We start from the raw sequence: 13602 nt of genomic DNA on the forward strand, positions 1-13602 counted from the left end.
ATCCAAGTATTAAAATTATGGTTATATTTATAATTATGTCACTTTGTCCAAATACCTTTGAGCCCCTGAAAATGGAGGTACTTTGTTGAAAATGGCTGTAATTCCTAAATGGTAAATGCCATATTTTTGTGGAACCTCTTAAAATAAAGCTGAAAGTCTACACTTTGATCACATCTTGATTGTTTTATTTCAGATCCATTGTGGTGGTGTATAAAGACAAAAATCACAAAAACTCTGTCATTGTTCAAATACTTCTGGACCTGACAGTATATATATACACACACATATACATATATATATATATATACATACATATATATATATATATATATATATATATATATATATATATATATATATATATATATATATATATATATATATATATATATGTGTGTGTGTCCGGAATATTTTATATATATATATATATATATATATATATATATATATATATATATATATATATATATATATATATATATATATATATATATATATATATATATAATGTCTTGATAAAACAATTAATAAAATAATTATTTTATTAATTAAAAATAATTGTGCTATGGCACAAAGGAAAACATCTTTGAGCCAGAGACAGAAAGAGAGAGAGAGAGAGAGGAGGCAAGGACAGAAAAACCTTCTGAAAGCTGAGACTAGGTGAAGCACTGCAAATGTGCTGGTAGGCCTCAGTCTGCTCCTGTTCATCATGTAAATCCCACAGCACATCACCAGAGTCTGATTCTTCTCTGTCCTCCAGTCCTGTGCTGTCCTCTAGCTCCAAACCCAACAGTTCCTAGAGAGAGAGAGAGAAAAGAAATCACAGAAAAAAGAAAGAAAGAAATAAGAAAGATAGATTTTAATTTAAACTTAAAAATCTAATAAAAAAATAGTTAACTGGCAATTTTTAAATTAACAGATATAAAAAAGAAATGGCCAATAGAAGGTCAAAAACCAAAACACCAAACATAAACACTAAACTAAACTAGAACTAAACACAATATTTTAAACAAAAAAAAAATCATCTACAAAAAGCATTAGTGTATCTGATTTCACTTTCCTTTGGCAAGTTACTTTTCTTCCAAGACTCTAAAATAGTGAACAAGAACTAGATGAAGGGGTGAAGGAAGTCTGTAGCTGAAATGTGAAATTTACATCACATTATTTTTCCCAATGCCAGTGAGGACAATGTCACCTTTATTCCAGACATTACCGCATTATTTCAATGGGTTGCTGGGTATAGTGGACCATGTTTACAGCTCTAGGTCTAATACATATGGACCCCCATTAGTGATCAGCTGACAGAAAATCAGATCGGTGATTATTTAATGAAGCTCAAAATCTCAAAATCTAATAAATAATTAATTAGTACTTTCTCATCAGTTAGTCTGAGGAAAAATTTTGTACTTGTTTTAAAAACGTTTTCCCCAAAAATCCTGTGAAACTGTTTTGTTCCTCTGCAGAACTGTGTCCTTGTTATGAAGTCTTTATGTTTACATCAGAAGTTCCAAACCTTTACCAACTTGCAACCCACACAACCAGCGACAAATGGAACAATATTGAGAACAAAAATGTAACTACAGGTTTAGCACCACAGTCAAAATTGAAAATCAGAGAAAATAAAGACATCAATTTAAGTGGGTTTTTATTGTCATTCTTCTATATAACTCATATACCTGGAATGACATCACTGGTAGACTTTCTACAGATACATCACTTTCTCTTAATAGATATCAATCCAAGCAATCTTCCTGACTTGAATAATGATTTAGCAATATCTGCAAATTAAAAAACACAATAGAAACATTGTCTGGCAATGGTTGAAGTCTATGGAAGTTAGAGGTTTCATTTTCAAATGAATGTAATGATCAAATTTGCTGAATTTATATGAAAGAAAAACATAACTTATAAATGTACACAAAATACACTGCACCTCATTTATCTTGTTTTTGGGGGTCATTTGCCAATTCCCACCCACTAGCTAGCTCTCCTCTAACATATGACAGCTACCAACATGTGCGTCCTCTGAGACACATGAAGCTATCCTGACATCTTTTTTGAACTGTTGCTCATTTTGCTCAGCATAACACTCTGCTCTGATTGACAGGTGAGAGAGTAATGACACCACTCCCGCCCAGAGAGCATGGGCAACTTTGCTCTCTAGACTCCTGGCCACAGATGGCTGTGGCATCGTTGGGATTCAAACTCATGATCTCTCAATGAGAGGGTGATTTATTATTCTGTTTTCTGTTGTGCCACTCAGGACCTTCATTTATCAATTTTTTTTGTGTGTGCGCAAATGTCTGCATAAGCCAAACTAAACAAAAATATCCAATAGATTTACAAATGTTTTGATAATGCTGATTTTCTCCATGCTCATGTGCGTATGTTAATGAATGCCAATCAGCCTTAAAGTGCAAAGTACATTTGTATTCAGTATCACCCCCAACAAAAATCCATAAGGTAAAACTTAAAGAGACATGAAAGCATCACATGATGACTAAAGTGACAGAGCAGCGTTAGCAGCGTAACAGCGCCTGAAAAGACCAAAATCTGGAGACACATTACAGAAAATGTGAATTAAGGTGTGAATTAAGTGAGGTGAAATGAAAATGGTTTGACATGAAAAAATGAAGAAAAAAAAATACACTGTATCCAAGGTGATTACTGACAACAAGCACCTAACACCTGGTGCTATGTTTATAATTGTTTTAAGTGTCTTGGCAACTATGAACCAGAAGTCGACAAGCTCTTCAGCCTCCTGTGCACCAATGCATCCTGACACCATACTGGAAATGCAGGAGGGCATGTGTCATAAGGACACTAGCGAGTACATGGGTACAATATGCCATTAATATGAAATGACTGGGTTTCATAAAATTTACACTGAATTTGTGTCTGTAAGCGAAAGACATAAGATATTCAGCTTAACAGCATAATCCACATAAAAAATCGCAGTAACTCCTTGCCAATTATATGATTTGAAGCCAATCAATCAAGGTTTACATTAATGAGTCTCCTTAAATTTACACAGGAGATCTTATGATACAAATGTTCTTTCGAACTAACAGGATTTTTATGAATCCCAAAGTTCTTATGAAATTACAAATAAATTTTTTATATCTAGCTTGACAAATGAGGCCCACTGTCTTTATATACAGCTCCCTCTGAAAGTATTGGAAAGCAAAGCCAATTTATTTGTTTTTGCTATATACTGAACACATTTGGGTTTGATATAAAAAATATGAGATGATAGATCAGAATTTTAGCTTTCATTTCCTGATATATACATATAGATGCGTTAAACAACTTGGAGAATGGCATTTTTTGTGTGAACCCACCCATTTTTCAAGTGATCAAAAATACTGGAATGACATGTGACTGACAGGTGTTTCTTGTTGCCGAGGCACGCCCTGTTAGATTGATTGTTTAATGAATTAATAGCTCTGAATATCTACACTTGGTCTGAGCCCTGAGTTTCACCTGTGAAGACTGTATTTGTTGTTAGAAAGGATGAACCAACATGAAGACCAGAGAGTTGTATATGGGGAAAAAAGCAAGCCATGTCGAAGTTGAGAAAAGAGGGAAAATCAATCAGAGCCATTGCACTGGACACTGCCAATACAACAATTTGGAATGTCTCGAAAAGGGAAGAAACCACAGAAAACAAAGAAAACAACAGCAGTTGATGACAAAAACATTGTGAGAGCTGTGAAGAAAAGCCCCAAAACAACAGTTAGTTACATCACCAACAACCTCCACAGGGCAGGAGAGAAGTTATCACAATACACCATTTGAAGAACACTTTGAGAGCAGAAATATAGAGGCCATATCACAAGATGTAAACCACTTATCAGCAGTAAGAACTGGAAGGCCAGATTGGATTTTGCAAAGAAAGACAGTGTCACCACAACAGAGGACTTCATCAGGGAAAAAAGTGGAAGGTTTTAGATTGGCCAAGTCAATCACTAGACCTTAACCCAATTGAGCAGGCATTTCACCTCCTGAAGAGGAGAGTGAAAGAAGAAACTCCCCAAAACAAACAATATCTGAAAGAAGCTGTGGTACTAGCCTGGAAAAACATCACAAAAGAAGCATGCAGCAGTTTGATGATGTCGGTGGGTCACCAACCAAGCAAGGAATATGCAACCAAATATTAAGTGTTAGTTACATAATTTACTTAAAGACTCTCTTTTCCTATACTTTTGCTCACCTAAAAATTGGGTGGTCTGACACCAAAGGTGCCATCTTCTAATTTGTTTTAACACATCTGGATGTAAATATCAGGAAAGCTGTAATTCTGACCTTATATTCATATTTTGATCTCAAATCCAAATGTTTTCAATGTATAGCAAAAACAAAAGAAATGGCCTTGCCATTCCAATACTTTCAGGGGAGAAAAATAGTCTCCTCTGTCCACCAGACCACCCAATTGTAAGGTGAGCATAAGTACAGGAAGAGATATGCCTACGTCCTCCAGAGTGTTCCTGACTTGGCTAGATATTGTGAAGCGGTTTTACTTTACAAAGGAAATAATTCTGCGATCATCCACTTTAGTTGTATTCTGTGGTCTTCCAGGCCTTTTGGTGTTGCTGAGCACGCCAGTGCATTCCTTCTTTTTAGGCATGTATGATATTGTTGATTTGGCCACTTCTAAAGTTTCTGCTATCTCTCTGATAGGTCTGTTTTGTTTTTTCAGCCTAATGATGGCTTCCTTCATTTGGATGCTCACTTGCATCGACACATATTTGGACCGCAAATTGAGTTCCAATGAACAGCTACCAAATGCAAATTCAGCATTTGGAATCAACTCCAGACCATTTATTTCCTTAATTTGTCATGAAATAACAAGGAAACAGTCCTCTTCTGGCCATGAAATGGCTGATCAGTTTTGAGTTTATCACTTTTGAGTTACTGCAATATTTTTGTTAAATACCTTGAATTAAAGCTGATAGTCTACACTTCAAACACATCTTCACATCTTTCAAATCCATTGTGGTGGTATACAGAGGCAAAATTATGAAGATTGTGTCATTTATGGACCCAAATCTACTGTCTCATATACATTTAAAAAATACTGGGAGGCATAGCCCTCATGCTGAAAAGCCCTGCTTTAAATGTCATAGTTAGACACAGAAATAAATGCAGCTGAAGAGTTATAACATCTTAAAAGTTATAACATCTATAACTTATTGTATGTATGATTGTCAGAAGATTACACGCAAACTGCCTGTTATAAAACCTCAGATAAATGTAATGCCAACAGACATCACTCTGTGATTAAACATTTCCATTAAATCCCCACATTTCTGTCCTAATTTGTCAGAGAGTGTGTGTACCTGCTTTATAATCTTTTCTAGCTGAGCATAAATAAGTGCTGCTCCCTCCTCTGCTGAGCCTGAATGGTTCACCACCTGCACATCAAAACATATCTCTGAGTATGTACACATGCTGCATACACTGTCAGTGCATAAATGAATTAGTAGAACAGAAAGCAATGGTAAACTCAAACAAATTACATTTCTTGAAGTATCTGTAAAAAGTGAAATGCTAACCAAGAAAAAGGCCATCTTCAATTAAACTGAATCAAATTTAATTTGTATAGTGTATAGAGCAAAAAAAAAAAAAAAACAGTACACAGACCTATAGCTCTGATAACATATTTTTAAAAGCAACTTTGAACATAGTACCCATCCATCACCGTGTAAGTTGGTACTGTGAGCTTAAACTTAATATAAGTTTATATTGTTAGGCCTAACTGCTTAAAAACTAATTCATTAATTAAAACTAATTAAAATTAATGAAACTTAACTATTGGCCAATGGCCTTACAGGCCCTTTAGGATTTATACACTGTACTTAAACAGGCTCAGTTGTGCCACATGCTTTTAAAACCAGTTGTTGGTTGTTTATGAATAATTGCTTTCAAATCCATTGTTGTGGTGTACAGATTCCCACAAATTTTAATTATAATGTTTTAAATTCTAACTAAAATTAGACTACTTACTTCCTTACATTCCCAATCACTAGGGCGGTTTCCTTTGGAACTAGTTGAGTTTTCCTGTTTGCTCGTTTCCTTGCTGAATACAAGTCACAAAGTCATGACCTAGACCCCTTGTGGGTAGCCTATCAAAGATCGCTCCTATGCCATGCTCATCCTCTTTTGTATTCTCATTGCCCTGTCTTGTCTCGACTAGTTGAGGAATTTCAGTAAGGTGCTCTAATCCTATAATCCTGTTTTTTGTTAATTTTGTTATCGTCAAATCTGCAGTCAGATATGATGGAATCTAACATTTGACTTTTTACTTTTTTGCCATGATTGACTGTGCTGCTGAACAAGACATGTGGCCTGCTGTTTGAGATGGCATGTAGCAGCGTGGGTGCTGTGGACACAGAGTAACTAATCTTATTACCATCACAAGCCCATTATATTATAACTTATAAATTGTTAAAACTTTGTCAACCTGTTGTGTTTTTCAGGGCTGGATAGTGAGCTGCTTGTTCTGCCAAGCCCTGAGGAAACTGAACAGTGGGACACCACCCAAATTGCTTGGGACCTGAACATCTGTGACAGGCATGTATAGAATCTTGCAGCAAGGCAGGCAAACTGGCTGTAGAGACATATGTAGAAACTTTTGGCATGAGATCAGTTTACAGGCTGATGAAGCATATGGACAACTGGCTGCTGTGTGGACAGTCCCAACAGCAAGTGATGAGCCAGACAGAGCTACTGATCTCACTTGTAGAAGTTCTAGGACTGAAAGTACAGTGGCACTTGCTAATCATTTTGTGCTGACTAACCACCTTTTGTGTGATTCTCTTTCAAATGCATATGTATGAGCAGGAGAAGCACAATTTGCATGTTGTCATAGTGGTTAAATTGTGAATTTAAAATTGTACATCAGTTTCATTTATAACCCATAGGTTTTCCACACAAAATGCGGCCTAGTTACACCTAATACAGGTCATGTCAGTACAGCTATTGTTTAGTGATGGAGTCCTCTGGACTACCTCCAAGTTTTCACAGGCTTAGTGCTAAAATGGGGTAGAGGGTCATCAACCTCATCTTACATTTTTTTTTTTGTGTGTTTGTGGGTCCAGGGTTTAGAACTACTAAAGGGTGCAGTATGTTACAACATTTTCCACTATGTTTTCAGATATGACACACATATATAGGTTATATTGTGGGATTTTTGTCTAAGCATTGTAGAAAGGGTGAGCAGAAGTGTATCCTACCTTAACCTTAGCGGCCTTGTCTGCATTGTTAACTTTCTCCAGCAGGTCTCTAGTGGCCGAGCTCAGACAGGAAGCCCCCGCAAATTCTACTTTCTTTTCTCCCGTATTTAGATAAACTAGCAAAGGATGAGAGTCTGGAGTGCGTACAAATGCCTCCTCCACATCTTCCATTACACAACTAAGAAAAGGACAACATCAACATTCACAAATAACAACAAGGATGTTTTTACACTAAGCATGCAAAATAAGAAATGACTCAAATGGGAACCAAGAGAACTTAGCGTTCTAGTTCTTATTAATTTTCCACCACATTTAGAGACTGCAATCACAGAGATTACAGTAAAAGTGACTGCATTAGCATTTCAGCTTGTGATTGTTAAGTTTACCGTGGAAAATGTACACAGTGTTGCCTTTGTCTGATTACCCATTTGATTAACCAGCTCATTGTCTGCAATGAAATTTCAAAAGTCTCACAAAGGAGTTACACATTTCGTTTCAATATTTCTGTGGTGTCTTGCCTTGACACTGAGGACTTGAGCAGCAGCACACACACTGAGCTCCTCTCAAGCTCCAGCTGGCGTTCAGTAGCGTACAGAGCAGCTTCTTCCTCGGGGAAACACACAGTTAAGTAGAAATGGCCCAAATTCTCACAAAACCTCTTCAAACCAGGAGAATGAGTCTGAGAGACAGAGAGAAAATACAGGTCATGCCATGTTCAGTTGTCCTGGAAATGTAGGGGGTTGTATGTGAATGTGTATGTGTGTACTTGTAAAAAGGCTTGGAGTTCTGCTCTGGTCTCTTGAGTGTAGATGAGGTAACAGCGGACTGTGTTACTCCATAAAGCCTGAGATACATGGGGAGAAACCTGAAGCAGACTGGCCACTGCTGCATCCCAATCATCTGAAATACATGCTCAGTGTCAATGTAATGGCCTTCAGTTAAATACATCTGCTCACTATTATTAAGATTAGTTGATGGTTAAATTATGGTTAAGATGTTCCAGGCCTAGGAGAATATAATATAAGTTAACAATATAAGAATGCCTTTTTGTGGAATGCACTTTACTTTTATTGAATGATGCCACAACTGGAATATAATCATCTTAGCAGTAAGACTTGCATCTCATCATTTACTAATTACAGAACTGGGACTTTCAACAAGATCCAAAGACCCTAACATAAAGAGCTGAAATTATGAGTACTAATTCGAGTGTACAATTAGATACATTGTGCATGTAATTGGGGGCATGTTGCAAGTTATTTGCAAGACTAATTCCAAAAATGACATTACATGCAAAGTAGGGGGAGGAAACAATAAGTAAAGGAGTTTTTTGCATGTGCTATTTGCTCCTAATAGTTCTAGCGAGTTTGTATCTCACAAAGACTTGCTGTAACATGGAAACAAGCCCCATGTATGTGTAAGTATAATGTTGAGTAAAAGCAGTGAGACATGCCTAAAACCTAATAAAATAAAATCACTAGGCTACTAAGGAATATGTGAATGAACATCTTTTCGCAGGTTCTCTTTGAATGCTTTTGGCATATGCAGCAAACATCTAATAACCAACTTTACCATGCTAATATTAGGTCATCATGTTGAAACTTTCTGATTATTTAGGCTTGGTACATGGTTTTATTTTGTCTTCAACTTGTGCAAAGAGGCTTTCACTAATTTAACACCTGCCCTTCAGTTGTATTTATTTGTGCAAACTGACTTAATTCATTCATATCCAAAGCAACTACAGGTAGAAATGGTCAAAACTGCATATACATTAAGGCAAAAACACAAGGTTGATCATCCACAGACCCTGTTATCAGGTTGGCATGCATTTGTACGCAAACAAAGCTTTAGTAAATCACAGCCTAGGTGTTCTATGAGGAACTTTAACCTCTGCTGACATTGGCGAATGGCCCCTCCACATCGATGAGACTGTGGGCAAACTCAGGCCCTCTGTGACCCTGCTGCAGCTGCATCATACTCCCCATGGAAGGCTCACTACCCAGAATGCCTCCACTCCAGTACTCACACTGAGTGCCTGCAGCTAGAGTCAAAGAGATAGGGTAAGGAGGAAGAAAAAAAATATACAGACTGAAAGCCAGCAAATGAAAAAATTTATATAGCCCATTTTCACCTAGATTTTTTGTGTCGAGTGTCAGGATCATATACAGGTTTCCACTATACACACATAAATGCAGGTGTAAATAAAGGGGTTAAACTCTTATAAGGATACAATGCAGATAAAAGACACATGAAGCAACCCAGTGTAACTGGTGTCTTCAATTATACCCGTCTTTTCTTTCTGATGAACAAAGCAAAAAGTTGGCTCAGTGTAGTGATATACTTTGTAATTGAGGTGTTTGGAGTTGACATTATTTTGCAATCATTTTGGTTACAGCCACCGTTGGAAATGAAAGAATACAAAATAATATTTCCTTACAACCGTTTTCTGCGTTCTTTTTTTTTTTTTTTTTTAAGTTTTCCCCATTTGATATTTGCTCATCTGCAAATTCCCAGCCACCAGTCAGCTCTCCCATACGACAGGTACCAACCAGGGAGCGTGAAGGCTTGTGAACACGTACTTCCTCCGAGACACGTGAAGCCAATAAACCACATATTTTTAAACTGCTGTACATGCTGCATCACAGGCCGCACTACACATGTGGAGAAAAGCACTATCCATCCTCTTTCGCATACATGAGCTCACGGATGCCCATGTATTTCTAGTGTCACTCTGAATGACAGGGGAGTGAGACTATACCATTCCTCCCACCATGATTCCATGGCCAATTTTGCTCCCTTGGCTCCTGGCCACGGAGGTCTCTGGCAGAAAAGGAAGGGCTCCACAGTTGGGCAACAGAAAAAACATTTGCTCTATCATATGGAGATTGTGAGTTCAAATCCTGACAATAGGATTAACGTTTTTCAGTTTCACCACTCTGGGGCCCTTCTGTTTCTGTAATTTATCTTTGTTCTATTTTGTCTGCATCCAGAATTCTTCGGTTCAGTTCATTACATTCGATTTCACCTAGTCCATCTCATGAAAACTAAGACAAAGCAGAGTCATATGACAGCAGTTGTGCCAGGCACTGAATACCACATGATACTGATTGTATAAGTGTTTAAGCTTGGTGCTTCATGTTTAATTTATAAACGAATGATATATATATTAGATATATATTAGAGACCTACTGCCACATTTCCATATCTGAGCCTAATCGATTTTCCATAACGACCTAAAAAAAACTGAAACGAACCCAGGACATTTACTTGAGTTTAAACATGTTTTAAACCTCTGAAGTACTTTATTACTGAGTAAGCTTAACTTCATGAGCATTCCACTGACACGATACTTAGTGTATCTGAACTACTTATTGTTCCCAACATTGGAAGATCAGGAGCACACTTATACAGATAAGTACATCTTACTTGTGACACTTGTGTTGTTGTCATCAGAGTCGGAGTCAAAAGGCTCGTACAGCTGGATACCTGCAGCCTGCAGCTGCTGCAGTTTGGACTCCAGATCACGCTTTGCCCTTAACAAATCCTGAATTTCCTTTTCTTTGGTCTCACGGAAGATCTGTTATTCAAGTGAGAAGAGAAAGGGGTTCCGATAAACACCCTCAGATAAAAAAAATGTGTACTAAACTAGGATTGATAGTAGCTTGTCACTGGGATAGTATCCTGACAGATCTTTAAAGGCCTTTTGTATCTCTATTTAGAGGACCATCATTAGAGTTCATAACTGGACCTTAATGAGCACAGCTATACTTTGGGGAATAAAAATATACCTTAATATAATTGGGTTTTTTTGGACAGAGAACCTTGATTGGGAGGGACACAATTATATGAACTGAGAAAGAAAGATAAATAACATGAGCTAATAGTTTTCAGATAATGAAATTGTATCCTCTTTGTATCTGTGAAAGTGCAAACCACAGATCAGATGAAGTTTCACACCTTAAATTGCCGTTTCACTTTGTCTCGGTCATGTTCAAAGGTGGCTGCTCTCTCCATGGCCTGGTATTTTGCCTCCAAAGCACTTTCTTTCTCTCTGAGAATCTTCTGGTAGGTCTTTTGCAAAGCCTGACAAGCACAGCACATAGAGGACATAGAGGTTTAGACAACTTGTAATAGAAAGTGACTGTGTTATAATCTTTTTCTCCAGTTCAGGGGCTCCATCACTTCTGATATTCAACAGTTCACGAATATGTTCCTCTAGCGAAAGGTAAAAAGTATTATACGATCACATAATGAGTCAAGGAGCTTTGGGCTAATACTATTAGACTAAATTGATCATGATTACTGACACCTGTGACAGACACATTAGTTGAGATCTGGTTCTGTTCTGGTACCTGCAGCTCAGCACGTAGCCTCTTGTTCTCCTCATCCAGCTTGGCCTCTTTCTTCTGCATGGCTGCTATCTCGTTGTTCTTGCTTACACGGAAGATCTCATAGTCCTTCCGGAGACGCTCATATTCAGCAGCGTATTCCAGCTCCACAGAGCCTGTGGATTTGAAGCTGGCACCGATGACCCGTGGGCCACGTCGGAATGAGCTGCGTACCAATCGTGCTTTTGGCTTGACTTCCACAGGAATCTCACACGCTTCTCCACCCTCAGCCCCGTACCCATCCTCAATCACATCTCCGGGACTTACTAAAGATGAGGCTGTACCCATAATGCTCTTGTGAAACTCTATTTAGCACCCTGGGGACACCTAGTGGCATCACTGGTCCGGCTGATAGAGATGGAAGAGAAACAAGATGAAGAATGAAAGAATGACAGACACTTGCATATTGTATTTAGTGACTCACTGACACAATGAGAAAAATGACAGACCTCATTTACCTAGAAATGGCATATTAATTTTAAACATTTTACCTAGAAATGTAAGCATTGAATGATCCTCTGCATTGTTACAACAAAATATGGAACTTGATGTCAAGTTGTTATTGATCATTGAAACATGGACACTGTTGAAATTTATATTAATACTTACTTTAGGTAATTTTTTTCACCAACTCATTAACAGTAGGACAGCATATACTAGCAATATGTGAATTTGGTTCTGCCAGTCTCCAGAATGTATCTTGTAGAATTGTCTTTTTTTATTTACTACACTAAGTTTAACTTTATTAAATGACGATGTCAGTGACTGCCAGTGGTTAAAGGTAACACCACAAACAGTTCGTCGCTCTAACAAAATATTTGAGTCCACAGTATTTGAGTCTTAAGCCCGGAGAGGATCTTAGATGGTACACATGGTTAAAGAGCTGTCCAGATCTGTCTTTATCTGTCCAGATAAATTAGAGGAAAAGTTACAGGGAAAGAAACGACACAAAAGTGGACTACTTTAATTAATCCAAACAGTGCCCTGTATAGGGAAACAAGAGCCTGTGTACAGGTTACAGTATATGACGAGAAAAATACATACTCCAGTGCAATAATGCCACTGTAATAATGCCAAGAGTCCGGTGAGCAAAACAAGTAAATACCTGTCCTTTACTGCTGTTCAGGGTGATGAGGACTATCGTTATTTAAAATCTGTGCTCAAAACACTCCACCCAAGTAATAATTGCTAGTGAGAATACGAGATGACAATAAACATATCGACAAGGTGATTCTAATTAGTAACTTACGTTAACATTTTACCACTTGAGTTTCATACAAACAGCATATGCAACGTTTCATCTTGCTCAGCGGTAAACAGTCATGCGCTTCTTCCGGATAAACCGGGCAACTGGGCACGCCTTTCTCTACGAATCTCCTCTGAGGACAAACTAGTGTCGTCCCGGAACCTCAGGCTGAATATCAGATGGCTCTGTTTTCTTACACTACTATTCAGCCACTATAGTGTGCTGTATATTAAATTGAAATTTTAAAACCTATTTAAAATTTATCCTTTCTTCTTCCACTTTTTGTGGCATGTTAATTCTGTCTTTCGAAATTGCCTAAGTGGCAGTCGTTTGGAGGAAGTGGCATGTAACAGCAATGTAAGTCCAACCGGAACGGTCGGTTCATGTGTCCTGGTCAGAGTGGCTTCATCACGCATGCACTGCGGTTCCCTCCACAGGGCGAGGCATTTCCTGTGTTCTTTTTCTTTCTGCTACAGGAATGTTTAGAGTAAATGAATGATTGACATTGCTTGGGCCCTTTCAACAAGACATCCTATGAAATTGAAAATTCAATTTTATTTATATAGCGCTTTTGACAATGATCAGTGTCAAAGAGCAGCTTCACAGAAATCAGGATTAAGAGTTAGATCCCTAGTTAGCAAGCCGGAGGTGAAAGAGGCCTACCACAACACACTGTTAGTATTTGTGATTGTGGTGGTCTTATTCCTAGTTAGCTCTGCTACTGTATTAAATA

At 37.7% G+C, this 13602-nt stretch overlaps 1 protein-coding gene across 3 annotated transcripts in view; it reads right to left on the bottom strand.

Moving 5' to 3' along the window:
• Nucleotides 1–13022, bottom strand: part of nphp3 (nephronophthisis 3) — a 37425-nt gene extending 24403 nt beyond the window's left edge. The window contains exons 1-10 of one of the 3 annotated variants that reach the window (XM_026913837.3): nucleotides 12873–13022; nucleotides 11588–11971; nucleotides 11193–11318; nucleotides 10662–10812; nucleotides 9124–9276; nucleotides 8002–8135; nucleotides 7754–7914; nucleotides 7236–7413; nucleotides 5340–5414; nucleotides 641–796 (exon numbers count right to left, since the gene is read on the bottom strand). In XM_026913837.3, the coding sequence (XP_026769638.1) occupies nucleotides 641–796; nucleotides 5340–5414; nucleotides 7236–7413; nucleotides 7754–7914; nucleotides 8002–8135; nucleotides 9124–9276; nucleotides 10662–10812; nucleotides 11193–11318; nucleotides 11588–11911 (1458 nt within the window). In that variant the 5' untranslated portion in view covers nucleotides 11912–11971; nucleotides 12873–13022. The other 2 variants (XM_026913838.3, XM_026913839.3) reach the window with 2 other exon arrangements.
• Between the last annotated feature and the right edge of the window lie 580 nt (nucleotides 13023–13602).

The sequence above is a fragment of the Pangasianodon hypophthalmus genome, chromosome 1 (assembly GCF_027358585.1).
Source record: "Pangasianodon hypophthalmus isolate fPanHyp1 chromosome 1, fPanHyp1.pri, whole genome shotgun sequence".
In the NCBI taxonomy this organism is placed as follows: domain Eukaryota; kingdom Metazoa; phylum Chordata; class Actinopteri; order Siluriformes; family Pangasiidae; genus Pangasianodon; species Pangasianodon hypophthalmus.